This window comes from Parasteatoda tepidariorum, chromosome 11 (genome assembly GCF_982258835.1).
Source record: "Parasteatoda tepidariorum strain Cologne lab strain chromosome 11, Ptep-v5.0, whole genome shotgun sequence".
Lineage (NCBI taxonomy): Eukaryota > Metazoa > Arthropoda > Arachnida > Araneae > Theridiidae > Parasteatoda > Parasteatoda tepidariorum.
The window spans coordinates 39,336,616-39,360,656 of NC_141765.1; the positions used below are offsets into that span (position 1 = coordinate 39,336,616).

Genomic DNA, 24,041 nt, shown 5'->3' on the forward strand with positions numbered 1-24,041 from the left:
CCCCGGCTGGTTACAACGCCAGTGCATTCTATTATTTGAAATAATTTATGTAGTAGCTAAACTATGAGTATTTTCAAAATTTCATAGGCAATACGCTATGAAATGTAAAGAATTAAATTTTAAAAAAAAATTGTAAAGAAGAGTTTCATCTAAAATTGCAATCTTTGGAAAAAGTACGGCTTACCGACCGTACTCAAGTTATTTATATGTATTAATTAAAAATGCCTCGTATCTTGTTCACTTATTCGAGTTTTAACTTAAGTGTTCAGGAAATATACTGCGTGCAAATAAATAAACAAATAATAACAAAAATTTGAACAACGCTTGATCTAATAATTGTATTTGAATACAATATTGTGGAGTTCATTATTTATATCTTAATTATGCAAAAATTTCCGTTCCTTACAGTTCAAAAGTGTTTAGATCTTCATTAAATTAAAAATGAATGGTTATTGAATTTTTTTCTTCTTGCAGGGAATTATTTTCAAATAAGCATATTTTAAACTGGGCGCAAATGTCTTTTCCCCTTTTCATTTCCTTAATCTTTTTCCCGCGATACTGTGAAATACGCAAAAAGTAAGCATTTATGAATTCAAACACTTGACCGCTCTCTTGATTAAAATCCTGTTTTTTTTTTGTTTTTTTTTTCAAAGGACATTGTGAATCCATTGTAAAAAACAGGTACGTTAATTCAGAGAAATATATTTTTGTCCGATTTGGTTACATAAAATATAGTCTGCAATACATTTATGTAAAAATTATGTTTTATCAATCAGAATATTTAAAATTTACCCTTTGTATGCTAGTAAATTCATAAAAATCCGATCATTAGATAAATTTAGCAAAGGAAGTTTAATTTTTTAAATGGTGATGTAAGCTTATTATGAAAATAATGCACCTAACTCTATTTTTGCATTAAATGTGAAAAAATAATTATTCACATCTTTCAAGACTACTTCACATCTTTTTTCTTAAAAAAATACGTTATTCGATTTATCGTTTTACTTTAATGTTATGCCTGTTATATAAAGTTGTTGAAATATTGATAGGCAACATATTCTACACATATCTCTAAAGAAACAATTAAAACTTCTTCGCTTCAAAAATATGATTGTCAGAAATATCAGTGGTTTTACAGAAATATTAGTCGATATTTTTCAAGCGCTCAAAAATAATCGCCTCGTTTTTAAGTGCCTGAAACATGTCGACTGTTATTTCCTATTTGTATATTTCTGAAGCGAATGAAGTTTTAAATCAAATAATTTCTTACCACTTCAATTTATTTAATTAAGATTTGTACTTCAAGCTCAAACAAATTAAATAATCTGAAAGTAGTCAAAACTTTGACTGTAAGATTTGCCCTTCATTTACAGACACGTTAAGTAAGTTAAATTATACATGAATAAATATTCTTTTAATGAATTATGGAAATGTTATCTTACTTCTTCAGAAAATGAAAAATTGTTTATTCTTTTCATTGCACGATGGAAGAAAAAATTTGAAATTCTCACATACACTGTTAAAATTTTAATTCTAAAATTATGGTAAAATAACAGGCAACAGTCTGTCCATTTAATTAACCTTAAAGTTTACGATAAAGAACATTGTTCACCTTTATGGTTTTGAAACCGTTTACAGCTAGTATGTTTAAGAAGCTATGAATACATAGCAAATGCGGTTTTTTAACCATTTACAACTAGCATGGTTTCAAAACCGTAAAAAAAAAAAGTTTAACTGGGCATCGGGGATAATTTAGCAGCTTTATAGTGCTGCCATATATGCGTGAAGGAGAGTATCGTTCAGCCCAGAGTCACAAATAGGGCAGTGCAGGACGCTAGAAGCTCTTCATGTGTTGAAGAGACTGGGGGAAATATTACGGTTAGTTAACAGTTTTTCTCGCAATTAATCGTTTGAATGTCATCTTATTTATGATTATTTGACTGTTTTGCTTGAATGTGGTAAAATAACTATTAAATAAATTGTTAAGTAACCATTTTTTCTGAGAAATTTCTAGCAGTGTAGAATTTAGAGATAACAAGCTTAAGAAACGCTAACATACATAAATAATTCAATTGTTTCCCAAACAAGTGACTCATTTATTGAGATTACTGTTGCAAATACTACAGACAATCAATAGAAATTAGTGTGTGCGTTATAAAGTTTTTAAAACATGATGCGAAATCAACAATTAAATGTTCGTTTTTATTGATGCATCAGATGAATTCCCTCAGTGAATTCTTTAGAAACAGCATTTGTTGAAATGCTGATTTCTCTTCAAAAAAAATTTTGTAATGACTATACTTCAGACTCTAGCTTCAAGCCATTTGACAGTTTGTTCAAAACAATCTTCAGCAATTTCGTCTAGGTCCATAAGCAAACTGTGATAACCACCAGGATACACCTAAAACAACAATAAATCATAAATTGTAATACCCTTTCTTCAACACTGTAAAAACTGTGATAAATCCTATCCAAATTTAGTATTTAAAAATTCTGAAATTTGTTTGAATAATTACTTTATTTCAGAGATGGGCATTTGTTATTCAGAATCATGAATAAAGAATGATGAATACATATTTTCATGAATAATGAATAAAGATGTATTTATTAGTCAGAAACATTTTAGATAAAGAATAAATCATTCATCATTTTCAATCATTATTCCTTATTCATTAGTAAAGAATAACTGAATAATTTCACTGCTCAAAAAAATGAAAAAGGAATACTCTAATTGGCTACGATTGGGACAACTACAAATAAAACGTTCATGGTAATAAACTACTTGTAATTATTTTTATAAGTTACAACGATTTCAGATAAAAAAGTTATTATGATTACCTGTAATCACAACAAGACGCGATATCTGGTACACAGTTACAAGTGGCCGAAATATTTTATTTTAAGCAATCAATGTAATCAATAAGTAGGATTATAAAAAGTCATTTTAAACAGCAATCATAATCTAACGAATAATTGTAGGAGAAGTTACTGTGCGAATACATAAATATGTTGTACATACATGAGCACTTGAATACAGTGTATGTTTATGCGTTACATACATAATACATACATATAAACTGAATAAGCATATATTACGTAATCGTAATTACTTGTAATTGCATATTTTTATTACATGTATTCGCAATTACGATTAAATGTAATCATATTTTTTGATAACTCAATCATAATCACTCGTAATCGTTTCTTATTGTGATTACAAGTAATTACAATATAAGTCTTTTTCGTGTATTTATATTCGTATTTTCATGTGTAGTTTTATGTTTAAAAGTTTTCATTTAATAAACCAAACAATAGTAAACTAAAAAATTCATTTACATATACAATTTATGCATTGTTTTAAAAGTATTCAATTACCTACAATCCCTGTTACAATGCAATCAAGCCCACTTGAAATTATGATTACATCTAATCGTGATGTAATCATATCTACTTGATTTTATCTACACAATTAATTGATTTTAAGATGACCTGTAGTTTTTTGATGATGATTGACTCGAATTCAACAATAATTACACAAATTGTAATATTTAAAAGGATTTTATTTCATTGTGGTTCAGTGGTTAAATCCAAACTAAAACTTAAGAAGTGAAGAAAAAATAATAAAAAAAGTTGTTTGCGCTCAGCGCCATCTGTTATTATAAATCCTCAACACTCCCCACTTGAACTCCTCCGAGTTCACTAAAATTTTAAACATAAAAATTAGACAAAAATAACATAAACATATTAAGAAAAATAACATTTAAATGCAAATAAATTTGAAATGAGATGCAAATATTCACTTGAAAGAAAATAATAATAATAATAAAAAAACATAAACTATTTAAGTTTATCATTATTCATTTCAGTCATTGAGTTCTAAAGGATAAATAAGTTGTACAGGGCGTTTATACTCGCCGTTGGATTTGCGAATAAGGCAAGATCTTACAAGTCCATCACGCCCTTGAAATACTTTTGTTATGATACCTATGTCCCATAATAGTTTTGATTTTGTGGTGCCCTCCATCAAAACCACATCTCCCACTTTCAAACATTTTGTTACGTTAGGAGAAGTAAAGTTGTGCGCAGATCTCAAATTAAACAAATAGCGCTCCTTCCAGCGCTTCCATAAATTAGCCAATAATGTAGCTTGGTATTCTTTTCTTTTTATAAGAATCTTTTTGGTGGATTCTCTATGGATGGTTTCTATGAAATGGGCTGGATACTCTGCCTTTTCTTTACCAGGGGTTAAAAACTGTGATGGGGTAAGAATTTCCGGTTCACCAATTTCGTTAGTGACGTAGGACAAGGGTCGAAGATTAACGATGGTTTCGATTTCAGTCAATATAGTGGTCATCTCTTCAAAATTTAAGAGTGCTTTTCGAAGTATTTTCTTTAGAGGCTCTTTGACACTTTTTACCAATCTTTCATAAAATCCTCCCCACCAAGGGGCAAGTTGGACGATGAATTTCCAGGATATTCTTTTAGCAGCAATAAAGTTTTTGAATTCGGAATTTTCCAAAATATCAAATAATCTCTGAAGCTCTTTATCAGTACATTTAAAAGTCTTGGCGTTGTCGGAATAGATTGTATGACAACCACCTCTTCTAGAGAGAAATCTTCTGAATGCGAGCAGAAAATTTGAAGTAGACATGTCTGAGACTAATTCAAGATGTATTGCTCTCGTGACTGCGCATGTGAACAAGGCTATATATGATTTCTTTATTCCATTTTCACCCTTGATGTAGATTGGTCCGGCAAAATCAATTCCGCATACGGTAAAAGCAGAAGTTTCACTAATTCGATCTTTTGGAAGCTGTCCAGTCATTTGGGTAGAAGGCTTGGCTGTGTATCTGCGACAAATCAAACATTTCGAGACAACCTTTTTTACTAATTGTCTTCCTTTAGGCACCCAAAATCTTCTCCGAATTTGTACTAGAGTGCTCTCTACTCCAGAATGAAATACATTTTCGTGTTCTCGCTTAACAAGCAACTCTGTAAATTTAGACTGTCTTGGTATGATTATAGGCTTTTTCTCATCAAAAGAATAATCTCCTTCGTCCAATCTTCCTGTGATTCTCAGGATACCTTTTTCATCAAGATAAGGAGCTAAATTGAAAATAGTAGAAGAAGCTGGAATAGGCAAACTAGATTGAAGAGTTCGTATTTCACTTTCAAAGAATTTTGCTTGAGTAAGCTTGACTAGTATATCTTCAGAATTTCGGAGCTCTTCTGCAGTCAAAGTGTCCATATTCGGCTTAACTTTCTTTAAACAGTTCAAATATCGCACTACCCATGCTATGATTCTAACAACTTTTTCGAGGTTGCTAAAGTTAGCGATATTTATCAACTCAAGTTCTTCACTATCTATACATTTCATAACGGTGACTTCATTTTTACGGTACTCAATTTGTTCATCATTTTCTTTGAAGAGTTTCAATTCTGGCCACATTTCGGTCGGAAGGGACAACCAAGGTGGCCCCTTCCACCAAATGTCGGAATTCTTCAATATACTCATGGAAGCACCTCTACTAATAAGATCGGCAGGATTGTCAATTCCGGGACAGTAGAACCAGTCCTTAGGTTGAGTAATCTCTTGAATTTCTTCCAATCGGTTACGCACAAATTGTTTAAAACGAATGGCAGGAGTTTTTATCCAACAACACACAATAGAGGAATCGCACCAAAAGAAACTGTCACACGGAATTTTTATGGCTCTACTAATAGATAGAAATAATCTAGCAGAGAGGAGGGCACCTAGTAGCTCAAGTCGTGGTAATGTAATCATTTTGAGGGGCGCAATTCTACTTTTAGCTGAAACAAAACATGTAGAAATATGCCCATCACTAGTTTCTGATCTGATATATGCTACTGTACCATAACCCTTTAAGCTGGCGTCAGAGAAGATATGTAACTGTGAACTTATAATTTCTTTGTTACCTGCTTCGAAAAAATAATAACGCGGTATTTTCAAATCATTAAGTTCACCGAATTGTTTACATATATCACGCCACTGATTTTCCATATCTAAGGGTAGCTCTTGATCCCACTCCAATCCGCTTTTCCAAATGCTTTGAACTAGAGATTTTAGAAGCATTGTAAAGGGTCCCAAAAATCCTACTGGATCAAAAATACGCCCAATGATTTTCAAAATAAATCGTTTCGTTATTTGCCCTGTGTCTATTAATTTTAACAGATATTTGAACTCAAAGTAAAATACATCTTTTTTAGGATCCCAACAAACTCCCAAAACTTTAAATGGAAAGCCTGATTGACCTAACGATTCCTTTTCATTCTGAACATCTATACCTGCATTCTTCCATAATTCACGTAATTTTTTATCATTTGTTTGAAACTTTCTCAATACCATGCCCGCATCCCGAAATATTTCAACACAATCAGAACTTATTTGAAATGCTGTACCTGTACTGTCACTTCCCCCTATGACGTCATCGACATATACCCTTTCATTTAGTAATTCATACGCAAGAGGCTTTGATTTTGCAAACTTTTTAATATGCTCTTTAACAGTAGCCGCTAAGAGAAAAGGGCTACAGTTGATACCAAATAGTACTCGGCAAAATCTATAAATTACTGTAGACGAATCTTTATCGGGGTCATCTGACCAAAGAAATCTTGTGACATCTCGATCTTCTACATTAATCCCTATTTGTAAGAAAGCTTGTTGCACGTCCCCTGTAAAAGCAATCTTGTTTTCCCGAAACGCTAGCATGAGTTCATATATATCTGGGTATAAATTTGGCCCAATATACAAACAATCGTTAAGAGACAATTCATTTTTTTTATGCGCGGAACCGTCAAATACAATCCTTAATTTGCTAGTTAGTTTATCGTTTCTTATAACCGCCCTATGAGGTAAATAACATTGTTTATAATTTTGGGGATCAGTGTTTTTAACTTTCTCAATTATCCCTTCATTTTCGTAAGTTTTTATAACTTTTTTATATTCTTCAAACAAGGATTTATCATTTTTAAATCTCCCTTTTAATTTGTCAAACCTCTCTGAAGCCAGCTCAAAGTTATCATTTAACAAATGTTTTGTATTTGGTCTCCAGAGAAGTCGCACACTATACCTATTATTTTCAAAATGCAAATCAGAATTAAAACCTTTTAACAATTCACTTTTATTATCAACATTTTCTTCGTTCATAGTATTTATTCCTAATCCTTCAAGGTTCCAAAACAAAGAATAATCAACATCAGATATTATAGTATTGTTTACAATCCTACTTAATTGGCAATTATTCATGAATCTCCCTTGAACCACAAAACCAAATAAACTATCGGTTGCAACGAGCCCTTTTCCCAGCCTCAAAGACGTATCAAAAATTACGTCATGTAGGAAATCGGCGCCGATCAAAATGTCTATATCAGCAATTTCTCCGGTATCCGAAAGAAAAATATTATTTTTCCTTGCTAATTGTTTAATTTTCTTATGGGGTGCGGCTATTTTCCCACACGTTATTTTTTCTACTACAAATGCTTCAATGCAAACATTTAATTTTTTATCGGTTTTGTTCTGAAGATTCACTTTCACTAAATCATAAGAACACCCCTTGGAAATTTTTTCTCCAAAACCGAAAACATGCAACCGTTCAGTTTTAATGGTCCTGAGGTTCAACTCATTACAAATATCCCGTTTCAAAAAACTGCGATGGCTACCAGAGTCAAATAAAATTCTAACCAACTTCTTTACATTACCATAAATCAAATACGCTAAAGAAGTCTGTAAATAGATCATTTCATTTTGTTTTCGTTTCGAAACACATGAAGCGGTAACGGATGCCAATGTATCGTTTTTCTCTTTCGACTCATTATTTATTGCTGATTTATCACAAATTAATTCGCTATGCGGTTTCTTACATAATGTGCAAATACATTTATTCCAACATTTTTTGGATGTGTGATATTTCTTTAAGCACCGGAAACAGCGAAATTGATCTTTTAGCATTTGTTTTTTTTCTTCGATGGTCAGAGAACAATCTTTCGATTCGTGATTTTTGGAATTACAAAACAAACAAAATATGTTGTTAGATGCCGAAACTAATGCTGAGGAAGATGAGAACTTTCGATTATAATTATGTTTACTATGGCTCTCCGACCGTTGCTGTGTTTCGAAATGAACACTTTGTTTTTTAGAACTATTAGACAACACATGTGAGGCTTCTCTACATTCTACCTCTTTTCTAATAAATGAAATTAGTTCATCAATGTCAAAATCGACACTTGATTTTCTATTTTTATTATAATCTAAATTTAAATCCTCTGGTAGCTTTTGTAAAATAACAGGACAGAGTAAATTACCATAACTACCTTTTGTAACATTCATTGATTGCAAACTGCGAATGTGGATTTCACATTCGTCATAGAATTTACGTAGAGTTTTAATATCATATGAATTTCTTACAGAATTAATTGATAAAAGTTTATTCATATGACTACTAATAATTAAATCTTGTCTACCAAATCTTTCGGTAAGCAACTTAATAGAAGACTCATAATTACTTTCAGTTAATGAGAATCCAGAAATTGCACTTAAAGCAACTTCCCCTAAATACATCTTAAGATAATTAAATTTATCAATTTTTTTAAGACTCTCATTACTATGTATAGCTATGTTATAGCTATTCCAGAAACTGTGCCACTCACAAGCATCACCAAAAAATTTGTTTATCTCCAATTTAGGTAATTTAACGTTAGCAACGTGCGAGATATTTCCATAAGTTATATTTTCTTGTAAATTATTGTTACCACTATTAACCGTTACTTCCTGTCTTGTACTCTGGCATTTCATTAAATATCTTTCAATTTTGCCTTTATAAGCCACTACTCGATCTTGATATTCTTGACTTTGTATAATTTCACTTTCTAAATCATCGCTTTTATCAAAATAATTTTCAATTTTCAAATCCAGATCCTTTAAAGTTTCGTTTTTTTCATTTAACTGATTTAGACAATCATACAAAGTATCATCAGGAAGTATTTCTAATAACAATTTGTCAATTTTAATTATTAATTTTGTAATCAGCTGTCTGATTACAGCTCTTTTGGACTTTAATTTTTCAAAATCATTATAAACAGCTCGCACGTTACTATAATAAATACAATACAATTAAAACAATAAAATATTAAAATAAATTACCGACTTAAGGGAGACCAAAACAAAACAAATGTTAACTTACATTTCATGCAGGTGGCCTATTTTTCGGCCGGTGTAGCACCATGTTTCGAATTCAACAATAATTACACAAATTGTAATATTTAAAAGGATTTTATTTCATTGTGGTTCAGTGGTTAAATCCAAACTAAAACTTAAGAAGTGAAGAAAAAATAATAAAAAAAGTTGTTTGCGCTCAGCGCCATCTGTTATTATAAATCCTCAACAATGATAACTTATTGTAATTAGGATTTCTTGTAATCTTACTTTACGATTACAAGTAGTCACGATGGCTTGCAATCCCAGGACTTGATTATTTGTAATTCTGATTATCTGCAATCACTTTTTGTTGTGATTATAAATAATCATAACCACTTGTAATGAGAAATAATAATTATTTGTTACTGTAATAACTTGTAATCATAATCATAGCAAGTAGTTAATTGCTAAACAATCATTATCTATAATTAATTACATTTGCGATCGATTGCTGTAATCAGGGCCGGATTATTCTATAGGCACACCAGGCACGTGCCTAGGGCCTACGAAAAACTTGGGAGAAAAAAATTTGTTGATAAAAATAATTTAGCTTTAAAAACAACAAGTGTATTTTGCACAAAATTATGAAGATACAAATAAAAATGTAATATTTTTCGGTAATAAATTATTTTGCAGAATCTTATGATCTAATATATTACTTTTTTGCGATTTTTCGATTCAACGAAATCTTGTATTATGCTGTCGAATTCCAAATCGATATCAACTGCAATATCGGCAGTATGTCGGTATTGCAGATAAAGTTCGATAAACAAATTTGTAAATTAAAATCCATATTAATAAAAATGTAAAAAAAATATGCAAGAAAATTTTAGCATATATTTTGAAAAGAGGGAAGGAGTGGGGGAAGGAAGGGAGGGCCCAAAAACGGCTATGCCTAGGGCCTACGAAAGGTATAATCCGGCTCTGGTTGTAATCAAGGAGGATATTGCAATGAAAGCAACATAATGCTTGCATTTTTCGCTAGTTATTCAAAATTTTAATCAGAAAAATTAGTCATGACTAATGAATTTATTCATCAATCATTACATCAATTTACATAATGAATGATGAATTAAATTTTCATATGGATAATCATTCAGAATATATTTATTCTGACTAAATTTAGTCATGAATAAAATTTCCGTGAATGGGGCATGCTTTATTTCAAGTTAATACTGAATCGAGCGTTCTTGCACTCTTCAAAGGATGTAGTTAAATGTTTGCACCAATAATTTATAAAGCTTACACCAATCTGCGGGTCGAAAATGGTTGGCTTCGTTGGATGGTTGGATTTGGCTAATAATGCTTGAAAACTTTTTAATTAAATTCTTGTATGAAATATAGGTAAAGGATGTTTTAAACCTACACTGTTAGAATTTTCATTCTAAAATTATGGTAAAATAACTGGCAGCTGTCTGTCCATCCGATTAACCGTAAGGTTTACGGTAAAGAACATTTTTTACTCTTATGGTTTTGTAACCATTTATAAATAGTATGGTTATAAAACCATAATTACAAAACTATACTGTTTTTTAACAATTAAAATCTAACATTTTTCAAAAACGTTTAAAAAAAAACTAGACACAGGAGCTCGACTTTCGTAAGGTAATGGGCATTGGAGAGTGCCGAACACAGGAAATTCTTCGTCTGCTGAAGGGAGTGGAGGAAATATTGTAGTGTCAATACTGGGTATCGAACCCCAGTTCTGCCGGCCATTAAATTGACAGATTAGCCCACGCGGCTATGATAAATACGCAGTTGAAAAGAATTAAGTGGCTTCATTAGATGGTCTTAGTTGGTGCTATAAAATTCTGATTGCTTAACCGTATTAGGTGAAAGCAGTTAATAAACTGTTTTTCTCACGCTTAACAGTTTGATTATTATTTTATTTATGATTATTTGATTCTTTTGATTGAATATGGTAAAATAACCCTTAAATAAATTGTTATTTAACAATTTTTTTCGAGAAATTTCTAAGAGTGTATAACAAATGTTTTGGGATCATTGTTAGAAGTTTAAAGGCAAATAATTATGTGATTTCAAGATAGTGACAATATGATGGCCAAGATGGCGGCTTGCATAAAGTGCATTGGTGAATATGAGTGCTTCTTGTTGGATTAAATTGCCAAACTGATCATAGCCAATTAACAATAAATCCTCTTTACTGATTGATGAAAAATTAAAATCGTGATCGATTATTTGCAAAGCAATTTCAATCATTTTGTCGGATTGATTTGACAAACTACTCATATAAACTGTTTTAAATTGCATGTATGATTTTAGTTGTATAATAAAAATATTTATGTTCTCATAAGATTTACATAAATCGGACAATTTTATAAAATAATTTGATAATATTTCAGTTCTATTCATTTCGGTTTTGTTCGTATTCATATTAACATTCTATCTGTTCTGCGTGTATGCTTGATTAACAAACTAATTTTATTTGAAGAAATATTATACGTATGCATCGTAACTTTATAATTCGTAAGTATATCATATCTAACTGTTACTATAAATTTTAGTGTTACAGAGCAACAAACCTGGGAGACAGCTACTTTTCACCAAGTAGTGTAATGAAACATTCTAGGTGTTTAACGACAGTGAAACACTACTTTGTGCTTAAAAGTTGCCACTCTCAGTGTTTAGATACACACAAAAAATTTACAGTGAACGGATTCGTAAAAAGCGAAAAATATCATGCAGTTCGTTCTAATATAATTGCTTAAAAATTCATTAATTCTAAATATTCTAATTCTAATTCATTTTAAATATTTACAAATGGACATTTGAAACTCAAAATTTTATTACATTTCAAATTTTTGGTTGCAATGCGTTTGGTTTCAAAACCAAAAACCACTTTTTTTGAAAAAAAAATAAAGGTTTTTTTCTTTCAAATTAAGGTATACTTACTTTAAATGTTTTGTCCTTCGATTGAGCTTTCTCATGAAAATTGGCCGAGCCATTAACATGGCAGATTTTATCATCATCACCATGAAAAAGAAGGAATGGTACTTGTACTTCTTCTGTCCTTTTAGTTATTTCCTAAATATTTAAGGAAAATACTATTATACCACTAAATGCAACTAATATTCCAAAATATTCATTTTCTCATAAAAACGAAAAATTTCTCCACCAAAAATACACTATAAAAATTAAAATAAAAACATCCTAAAATAATAATAAGCAATAGAAAACAATTCACAGATCAAGGGGGGGGGAGAATAGTTTAGGTCCATTTTCCCCAAAAATGACGTTTGGATAATCACATGTATCATTTTGAGGATTACAAGGTCTTGACAAATCAATAACATGGAAAAATCGGTTCTCACTGAGAGTTTAGCACAGTAAAGAAGGAAAAACTATTCCGGCGAGCGAAAAAAATTCGTTTTTTTTTTTTTTTTTTTTTTTCAGAATCAACTTTTATGGATATAAACCGTTCATCCTCCTTGATCTTCTTATGATCAGGATCAAAAACTTGTGACTTCAATTCTTATGACTTCAATAAGTGATAAAGTATTTATGGGTCACATTCCCCAAAAAACTGACTTAAGTAATTGAATTTAAATAATTCATGCTCATATCTCCCTATCTCCATTATTTAAAAAGTTATGAGTGACTTTACATTAAAAAAAAAAGACAATAGTTTTTGGAACAAAAACAAATCTTTAAAATGTTTTTTTGCATGCTATTTGAATTCTTTAATTTTTTTTTTTTAATTAAAGATAGAACTTTGAAGGATACTGCATAATCTACATCATCTTTTTAAAACTGTGCTTTCAATAAACATTTTAGAAATTATTAAAAATTTTTACAGCATGTTTTACCTATGTGATCATTATTTTTTTCTCTGATACTGCTCACAACCAACCATAGAAAATGTTCTAATTGATATTGAAGCAAATGAATGTACAGATATCTAGCAGTTATCGTTGTAATCATAACGCAAAATTTCTTAAAAAAGTAATAAAAAATAAAATAGCATACATGATTTAACATTTTTTAATATAAAAACAAAACTGAACAATGTAACTATTTTTTGAAAATAAATTATTGATTTTGCATTAGAAGACATCGAAACAGTTACACGTTTTACTTCCATTTAAAAAAAATTTTATGTTACCTCCGTTTCATAAACATATCATCTGCATCATAAATTAATTGCATCATAGCATCATAAGTTAATACATCTTTTTTAAATATCTTTAAGTGTAGTATCTTCATCAATGGTTCCCAATTTTTTCTGCTATGGAACTCTTAATTGATCGACATTCTTTTATCGGAATCCCGACATTTTAATTTCTACACTGTAAAAATTTTAGTAAAACACATAGCTTCATCCACATAGAATGAATTAAATGACTTCTTTTAAAAAACGATTTATTTAAAAACAAGCACATTTTTAATAATATATTCGCTCTAATTTTACAAACTATTTTTTATTTTTTCAATTTTATATAACTTTTTGCACGAACTACAGTTCTATACATAAAAATATGTTTGGTTTTCCTCAACACTAAAGATGGTGGACAACAATACAGTAATTTGTTTACAGTCTTGCAATTATGAATAGTTACCAAAGTTGTTGCTGTTGTCACTTACGTCACTAGCGAATGCCTGCAAGTCTGCCATAAATCAAGCGAATTTTACGGCAGATGATGAGTTTCTTGTTTTTTCAATGCCACCATCTATGGCCAAGAATACGACTTCAGCCACACACATGTCACAGCCCGTTTTACAGGAAGAACCCAATCATACTTTTATTCATTCATCCGTAGAACTAATTTTGACCTGAACCAGAGTACGATCAATCTCTAATTCGGTACCCTCAGAGTTATTTAATTGTTATGGGAATTTTGAGGACTTTATGACCACGACAGATTTAGCATGCAATAGTCATCACTTAATACACAGGGAATCTGCGGTCGGCGAGTTTCGAACTCACGCTCTCACGAACACGAGACCAACGTCCTACCAACCGTCCTGGCCTCTATAAGTATAAAATTGATAAAATAATACGCATAAGTATAAAATTGATAAAATAATTTGAATTATGGTTTTAGTTGAAATGAAAACAATAAAAAAATTTATATGCGTTGATAATGGTAATTAAGGAAACATATTTCTCCATTGTTGAATTTAGTCGTTTTATTTTAAATAAAAAAGTTTTCTGCGAAATACCAATACAATTTTTTGTAAAATTATATAATTTTCAAAACTTGTTAAATATATTATTACCAAAAAAAGCTTTTTTTTTCTTTAGCATATAAATAATAAGTGTATTATAGATTTAATATAAATATAATTGCAGGCTTCAAAAATCAGCAATGTCCGGAAAAAGTCCTAACCCTTGGTACCCTTGTGTACCTTCCTAGGAACTCTAGGTTTCCTTGGATCTCCTCTTAGGAACCACTTTTCTATATTATATATTATTTGTATTACATCATATGTTATCAAACATTTATACCATATCAAAGAATGTTTTTTTTTTTTTAATACCTGAAATCTTCTAAATTTCCAGGCATGAAAAGTGCAAAACATGAAAAGGCATTGTACCAGAACTTTAAAAATGCCATGCATATGTGTTACTCTACTCAATTAAACAACTTTTCCGTACTTCAGCGTTCTTACCTCACTTTTTATTGAAATTTAACTCATAAGAATTCTTACAAAGAGTTAGATTAAGATAATATTTAATAGTGATCATACAATTTTAGATTGAGTAAAACTCCAATAGTAAGAGAAACACTGAGCATGCACGAATTATGATAAGAAAAAGTTCAGTTCAACTTTTGATTGATATAATTTTGCGACTTGTAAAATTAGTGTAGGCAAATTTTATTGTAGTGTAAAAACATTAAAAATTATGGAGAAAAAAAAATAAGCGCGTTTTTGGAGTTATTGGAACTTAAATCAAAAAGATAGTGTCCCGCAGTGGACTGATCGTTAAGACCCGGTTCCCAGCAGATCACCGAAGTCAAGCATTACGGGCTACGGTCAGTGTGCGAGTGGGTGACCACTTGGATCAGCCAGCGTATGGACCGAGGGTGTGCGGTATTGGTCCTCGTTAAACAGTTTTACCGTAAAGTGCTCGATTTCGCGTGCAAGTCGTCGGGCTACCGAAGCGGGGGTGCCATCCCCTTTACAGAGGATCAAAATTGTGATGGCAAGTCTTCGGATCAACCTCAGGGAAGTTTCCCAGACCGTCGCCAATAGCCCATTGTGCAGCTCTAGTGCGACGTAATGAACAACAACAACAACAAAAAGATAGTGCAATAAAATTTTGCGTAGTGTTAAAGCTTGCTACTTCTCAGTTACTTGAAGCAATATTCCCTTTTAAAACACCATTACAGATACTTTCTTATAATTTACCAATCAATAGTTTTGTAAAGATGTTCTTTTTATAAAAACAAATTAAAGAAAAAACCCGCTAAAGGCCTGCTTTGCCTAAAAACGTCAAACAGAAACAAATAGCAGATTCTTCAAATGAAATGAAAATATAGTGAATTACAACTTATTTATGCTAGTCTTAATACTATATAAAAAGCGTATGAAGCTTAAAAATAAACTAAAGTAAAATAAATTGTATTTATAAAACTTTCGAGGTTTTTTTAATTTAAGTTTAATAACTCGAAGAATATGAGTTAAAAAAATATTAAATGTTTATAGTACAATAAAGATTGTTTAAATTTTCACACAACTTTTCACAGCAAAATCTATAATTGTCTCAAATTTATGCTAGTCCAATATTGAGCTTTACTTCCACTATTACTTTCTTTCCACTATATTTCACCTATGTATGTCAATTTTTAGTTTTTTAGTTTTAAACTTTGCAGAACTTACTTTGTTATACCCTGGGCACTAGATTTTCTTAAAATAAAAAAAAATCAAGGAGAAAATATATTCAAACATTAGTTTCCTTGACATCTAATTGTGGTTCACCTCGTAAACGAAGAAATGAAAGGGAAAATCTCTCGACATAGGCGTATAGTCTGTCTAAGTAAAGAACTGCCTTTGCCACTCGGCTGGAACAGAAGCGGTTTCCGCTTGTGGCGTAACTACCACTACGAAAATTAAACATCAATTCACTGGTATATAAGACATACTAACTTGATTCAATCACGAGGTACCTTTTGATAGATGAAGGCTGGCATTGTCGATAACTCCGCCCCCACATTGGTGACCCGGACGTGATTTGAACACGCAGTATCGCCCACTTCGCAAATATCTTGACAGTAACGCCTACTTCGTTGGATGAGCCACATTGAACAGTTGACTTGCTACTTGTGACTGCGTCTTAATCCACCTCCTCACGCTGCTGCTGCTCAGTATTGCTGCTCACAATCATACACAACGTATACACTCGACGGCTAAAGGCAACAGAGGAGCGAACACGACACTGAAGTTAATACACCATTCACATTCAGTACTCAAGCGACTACGACCGTGAAGTTAATACACCTCTCACTTTCAGCACTCAAAAAAAAAAAAAAAAAAAAAAAAAACAGGTGACTCTCTCTCCCGGTCTTTCACAAGTACAGCAACTAGTGGTACCCGTTCATCGAATTCTATCCCTGATAAAATTCTGGTTGGGGAGTATTGTGGCGTAACTACCAATACGAAAATTAAACATCAATTCACTGGTATATAAGACATGCTAACTTGATTCAATCCCGAGGTACCTTTTGATAGATGAAGGTTGGCATGGTCGATAACTCCGTCCCCACACGCTTGTGTCTGCAAGAGAAAGGGGATCTGAGTAGAGAAAAACTCCCCTTTTGAAGTGCGCTAATTCTTGTTTCTAAAGCAGCACACAACTTTAAACTTTGCTACGACGGAAGTTCCTTTTCATCAACAAACTACAGAATGATAAACGATTACTAATCAGAATTTTGTTAACGAAGATGAAAGAACGACTTACTTCTGCCCCTTCAATGAGAGCCAAAATAGGACGAACTTGCCAATAACTTTTAAATCTCATTGGGTCATTTTGCATTACTTCTACATTCTTTTTATTTTGAGAGATCAAGGCATAATCACAACGAATAAGAGGAAAATGTGGAAAGAACTTGTTTATTATCTTCGCTGTTGTTACCTAAAAATAGAATTAAAACACTGTTAATAATCTCTTCGATTATCAAAATACATATTTAATTTATAAATTATTTTACAATACGCAAAATAAGGTAACATTAATAACTTTTTATCTAATGCTTAGATCTCAATTTCTTCTATACAAAAAATGAACTTCAATCAGTTAAATATCTTCCATTCTGTTCGATGACGTTTTACCATTTTTCTGGTAACATCATAATCCCGCGCCCATAGAACTTCAGCTCCTTATCAGCAAAAAGTTCTTTAAAATGAAGGATATCGTTTTTACTGAAATTTTTACCATTTAAAAACTTTTGTAAATATTGAAATGACAGACCGTAAGGTGCAAGGTCGCAGTTACATAAGAAATCACGAATTGCAATGGAATCGTATTCCACCACGACTATGCGAAGAGCTTTAAAAACATTTATTTTTATGGAGTTCCTTGTATTTGAAGCTCTCCAAAATCAACCTAAAGACGATGCTATCAATGATTTATTTTTAAAATTGAAAGTTAAATTAGAAAAAAAAAGTTAAATTAGGAAAAAAAAGTTAAATTAGGAAGAAAAAAAAGCTATTTTAGAAAAGACTAAGCATCTCAAACAAACAAACGTCTTCTCTTCTTTTAAAGCTAATTTTTATGATATAAAATAAAATGCAAAAGTGAACAAATATCATAATTGTTTATTTATTTAAAAACAATACGGATCATTTTTATTGACGCTCAATCTTATTCATCGATTCCACGATGCCAACACAAATAGCATTTTCTCGTAAAGAAAATGATACTGACTAAAATTAAAATCGTTTGTGAAAAATCATGTACCTTCGATAACGTTTTCAAGTCAATAAAGGATAATATTTTAAAGCCCTAAGAGAGGCCAACGACCATTTAACTGTGGTACAGAGAGTGGTCGCTCCCCAGAGATTTCACTGTATCATCGTTATTTAATAAAAGTCGGGAAAAAAATTTCCAATCTTGAGATCAAAAGTTATTTAATTAAGGTGACCCTTTTTTTTTTTTTTTTTTTTTTTTTTTTGCCCTCTGCACTATACATTGGGCATACATTGTAGCCATACGTTTGGCATGCATATATACCTATATTGTACATATGTACATTAGAAACACATATAATTTACACATGCAATGGACATACATGTATGTATATGCATACCAATGTGGAATTTAGAAAGTAAACTAAAGACATACATTTCGAACAGTGGAAAAAGAGAAAAAGTTTTGTAATTTATATAATCTGAGAAATATGGTCACAAAACTTCGGACTTCTTAAGGTTAATTTTATTTTTTGTGTATTTTGCAATATCTTGAACAGCTTTTAAGCGAATTAAAAAATTTTGGCCCAAAATTTTAAAATTCGCTTATTTAAAGAAAATTTCATACAAAAAAAAAAACAATAGTACATATTTTTTTTTTAATTTCTTTGATAATAGTAGAAAAAATTTTGGATTGTAAAGAATACAATTTTTGCACCACTTTAAAAAATGGAATTTTATATGGCAAACTACAAAATTTGAGTGAAATCAGATGAATAGTTTCTGAGATATCAAACTTTAAACAAATAACCCCTTTTTTTAAAAATTTAATTTTTCAGGAACTATTCCTGATATCCGACAGTTAGAACAAAATTAAAAATTATTCAAGGTCTATTTTTTTATTATTATTTTTTTTTCGCACAGTATATACGTACATTTAATCTAAACACATTGTCATATTTATATATATATTTTCTTTTAAACATGTTACATACATTTTTAACAGTCATGCATCATTCTGTTAAATGAAAAGATAACATTTTAACATTTTTCTTCTTTTAAGCATACGTTTACAAACTTACCCTTAAAAATGTTGCTGTTTCTGGATTTTTTGCCAAAGCAGGAGCAATCAAAACTATTCCACTAAGCTTCACTTTTTTTTCTAAGGATGTTAGAACGGCGATAGCACCTCCCTGAAAGCAAAATTATAAGTTATACCTTTTATTGACTGAACAATTGAAGAGTCTGGGGTAATACAATATTAATACACAATTACAAATCATTTAGGCGAGCATTTTATAATCGAAAACGTTATTATTTCCCCGTAGACAATAAAATGTTTCTGTGTATGGTGCTGTTATCTAGTAGAAGTTCCAGAAACATATGTTTCTGGAAGTAATACTAAGGAATAGTTTGATGAAAAAATACATGTTCAGAAAAAGTATGACTAATCTTTCTATTTCCCCATGCAATAAAAGCCCTTCAATTGTAGTAATTTAATAAGAAAAAGGAGACAAATGTAAAATAGAAGCAACTATTACATTAGTCTGTGATTTTTGTTCGACTAAATCTTATTATTGCATTAGTCTATGTTTTTTGCTGTCACTCACTATTTCATGTTTATATGACAATATGAAGTAGTGGCAGGTAAATACAATTGACTCTGCTAGACAAATATTTTTGTTTATTTTTCTGAAGAAAAATAACTTTTTTTTTGGATATTTTGTTTTGTTATTTGTTTTTAGCTAAATAATATAACAGTGATAATATGACATGAACGTAAATAATATGATAATCAGTTTAATCTAAGTTTATCCTTGTTGATATTTTTACTGATTCCGCTTTTAACTAAATCTTCACCACATTTATACAGCTCAAATCTAAAAAAAAAATATTCTTACCATTATGAAACTTATTTTCCTTAAGAAAACTGCTTTAAAAATTTTAGCTGTTATAGATTATTTCAATAACTAAATTTATTAATGATAGAAAAATTATATTATTATGGTGAAATCTGAATTTTTTTTAACTCCTTTATAATGATCGAATTTTATAATGATCAATTCGCTATGAAATATTATACATTATGTAAAACTATATGTAACTTTATATGCCAACATTAACGAAAATCGCTAGTTGAAATAAGATGTATTTTTATTTCTCAAAAACAAACAAACCGATTTCTTCCTAATTGTAGTTCTTTAACACAAATTCTTATGGATATAATTCCAAAACTTTTCAAATCGTTAAGAAAAGTAATAAATAATAATAATAATTCAATGCTTTAATAGCACGTCTTTCAGTTTTGACCTTAAAGTTTTAGATTCGTTCAATACTTATTTATTTTAAAATAAAAAATTCGAAGAAAAAAAATTTTTTTTTAAAAAGAGCATGAATTTTTTTTATCTCTATACTAAATGTTTCCTTTTGTCTCTGTTTCAAAAATGTCATTATTTTAAATTATTCTGGGTTGTTTTTGATTTCTTCGTTAGTAGGTTATTTTCCTTCCTGATTATATCGATCCCATGATTCCGAGGCGTCCTCTTATTATTTTCCCCCCTCAAGATTAAAGTTTACAACGATGTTTGCTCAGCTTTACGAGAGCAAAGAAGTGCTTTATGTATCCTTCCAACTTTCGAAGAAATATGCCCTATTTCTATTCTATAATCATCATAGTTTCAAAAATTTTCACACTAATAGAACACTAAAACGCGTAATTTTTACTTTACGTATGATTTTTTTATGTTTTTTCACTTTTTTTCTCTATATATATTGATATCGTGTTTACATTAAGCGAAGTGCGGAAATATATTTAGCAGGATTACAATAATAACAAATATATTTCTAATTTTGTTGCTCGAAACAAAGGAAAATATTTTTTTTTCCCATTCAATAATCAGTTTTGAATATATCTTATTAACTAAAAAAAAATTCGTAGAAATCTCGTAGCAATATTCGTAGAAATCTCGTAGCAATAAATCCTTTTAATCCTTTGTTGAATACTTAAAAACACTTGTAAGTTCTTCTCGGTTATAATAATAATTGATTGTCTAATTCCCTATTCTTTTATATATACGTCACTAGATAACGCCACTATGAATCTTTCTGAAGCTCCTTTGAAATGGAAAGTTTTTGAAAAATTCACGTCAATAAACTTAGTGCTGCCATCTAGTTAAATTTAAAAGAAGCTCAATACTCATAAATTAAAAGAATAAATGAAAAAGAAAATTGTTTTCGGTCAATAAGTAAACTTTTCGGCTACTCTTTTATTGAATTTTTTTTTTTAAAAATGTAAGAATAATTTCTTCTGAAAAAAGCAAATATTTTTGAAATATATTTAGAAAGTTAAAAAATAAAATATCGAACTAATATCTGAAGAATGTTTTAAAATATAACCTTTAAAAAAATATCTTATATAAATGTTTTAAAAAAGATAGTCCAATTTTTACCTTCAGTTCAAATATATTTTGTTTAAACAAAACAATACTTTTTGTTTATATATTTCAAAATAAAAGCATAAACATTAATTAATTGAAACTAAATTTTATCAAATTCAAGAATATTTAAAATAAAAAATGCAGATACTCTAGCAAAATAATGTAATAATAGCAAAAAAATGAAAAGGGATACAATACCATAAAAATTAAACAAAAATGACACTACAGAAAAAGTAGTTTCTTTTATAAAAGAAGAAAAAAACTTTAAAAGAGCCTATTACCTTAATGAGACCGTTTTTAACTTAAAAAAAGCTTTAACAATTTGAATCATAAGCAGGATAGTATACATTTATTTAAAACCTATTATTGTGAATTCAGTATCCTTAGAATAATATTATAATCAAAATCGATATTTCTGCAACTTCAAAATGGTAATTTGAGATTCAAATCTGAGATTTTAAATTTGAGAAATTCTCTGAAAAATTATTATACGAGATTTTTCATATTTTTAGGAGGTGAACGGCTGAGATATAAACTATCATAATTAATTAATTCTAATATTTATGCTATTTAAGTTTTTACTCTAATAGTAATGTTTAATTTGTTTTTGGTAAAAATGATTACAAATATTCATAATTATTTTTTTAAAAAATTACTATTTACTTGATGAATAAAATACTATTTATAGTGTAATATGACAAAACAAAATTTAATATTGAAAATCGTAACACATATTAAAATCATAATTGCATCGGCCGGGAATCGAACCCGGGCCGCCCGCGTGGCAGGCGAGCATTCTACCACTGAACCACCGATGCTTGCTATAGATTTTATTTCAAATCTATAAGTACAAGTCAATTTTGTCATGATGTACTTCTATATATTGGCCTAGATTTTACATTGCAGTTTTAAAAATTAAGGAGATGTACTGCAGATTGAGAAAACAAACCCACCAATATATTACTACGTTTTTAATTAGTAGCTTAGAAAACAACTTAAAGGAAAAAGAATTTTCTGATATAGAATGATTTAACTCCCTATAAAATATTGAAATAATTTTAAATCTTTAAAATAAAAATTACGCTCATAGTTGTTTTCATTATATTGTATACAAGCTCATAATAATGTTTAAAAAATTTAGAAATGAATGCTTACTTGACACTTTTTTTTTTACTTATTATTAAACTAAAATTTATGCACTTTTTTCACTATCTTGATCAATAATATATTTTTAGAATGCTTGTCAAAAATAAAGTCAACGAAGTATGCACTTTAGGGGTCTTAAATATTCGAAGAAAATGCCAAAAACACGTTGAAATATACCGGATAAGCAGTAATCAAAAAACGAGAATGTAAGTCACTAAGTCTGCTTAATTGCCAAAGGAATGAGAGAGGAAGTGAAAGGCGGAAATTAAAAGACTTCCAAGATTTGTCAGGCAATCAAACTGGTTTGGATACTTTAGATCTCTCATTATTTCTCACTACTGATCTAACAAATATCGATAGCGTTTTGTTCATTCCGTTCTTGGATAAAAAAAAATTGTAATTTCGCAACTGCTTTATTTCTGACAGAATTCTAAAAATGTACTTTAAGCAAGCACGGTGAAATTTTATTCAGTGATAAATATTTTTTAATCAAAAATAGTATTAATGAAAATAAAACTATATTTCCTTACCACAACATTGCATACACAATAACAAGGCAAGGACACGGTATTAATAAATTGACGAGAATTTTAGATAAGACAGACTCAATAGCGTACTGCATCACTGGGAAACCATGAAATTCAATCCCCTGTTTGTTCTAGGTGATTTTTTGTTAAAAAAAAATCCTAAACGAGTAGTTTTATTTATTTATTTAACAATTGATTTAAAATGGTTGGGTTTTTTTTCCAAAGTATTTTATTTAATAGTTGTGAAATATTTAACCAAAATGCTTTCACTCATTCTTTTTTCATATCAAATGTGGCCATCCTAGCCTAGAAGATTTCGATAATCAATCCTAAGACTGATTATAAAAAATATTTATGCATTTAGATACTGTTATTTCCAACAGCGTTATTTTTCTTACAGTTATTTTCAGCAGCGTCTACCGTCTAGTATCGCTGCTGTACTTAACGGAATTTTAGTTCTAAAAGTAACTTAAGTTTATTATATAGTTTCTTTCTTTCTTTCCTTCTTTCTTTTTTTTTTTTTTTTTTTTTTTTTTGCAATATTCTGATAATTTGGTGTTACTCTTGTTCTGCTTAATATTTAACAGGTGCTTTATTTTTATCGAAGTAAAATAGAGTAAAAATAGATTAAACGACAGAAGGTGAATATTTGAGTGTGAGATAACGTTTAGTTTTGAATAATAAATTAAGAAGAATGTTTAGATTTAGATAAGGAAATGACAGAAAAAGATTAGTCCAAGCTTTTTATGTTACACACACACTTTATATCTATGATAAATGTATAATATTATGAAGTTGACCAGCGATTTAAAATTGGTCTGGAAAATTTTTTTACGGGACTAAAAAAGT

The 24,041-nt window shown here is 29.9% G+C and overlaps 1 protein-coding gene across 1 annotated transcript in view; it reads right to left on the minus strand.

Annotated features, from left to right (window-relative positions):
* Positions 1 to 2,075: 2,075 nt before the first annotated feature.
* Positions 2,076 to 24,041, minus strand: part of LOC107456643 (monoglyceride lipase) — a 54,054-nt gene continuing 32,088 nt past the window's right edge. The window contains exons 4-7 of the mRNA XM_016074552.4: positions 19,165 to 19,275; positions 17,136 to 17,309; positions 12,128 to 12,259; positions 2,076 to 2,401 (exon numbers count right to left, since the gene is read on the minus strand). Of these exons, the coding sequence (XP_015930038.1) occupies positions 2,303 to 2,401; positions 12,128 to 12,259; positions 17,136 to 17,309; positions 19,165 to 19,275 (516 nt within the window). The 3' untranslated portion in view covers positions 2,076 to 2,302. The remainder of the gene's footprint in view (positions 2,402 to 12,127; positions 12,260 to 17,135; positions 17,310 to 19,164; positions 19,276 to 24,041) is intronic.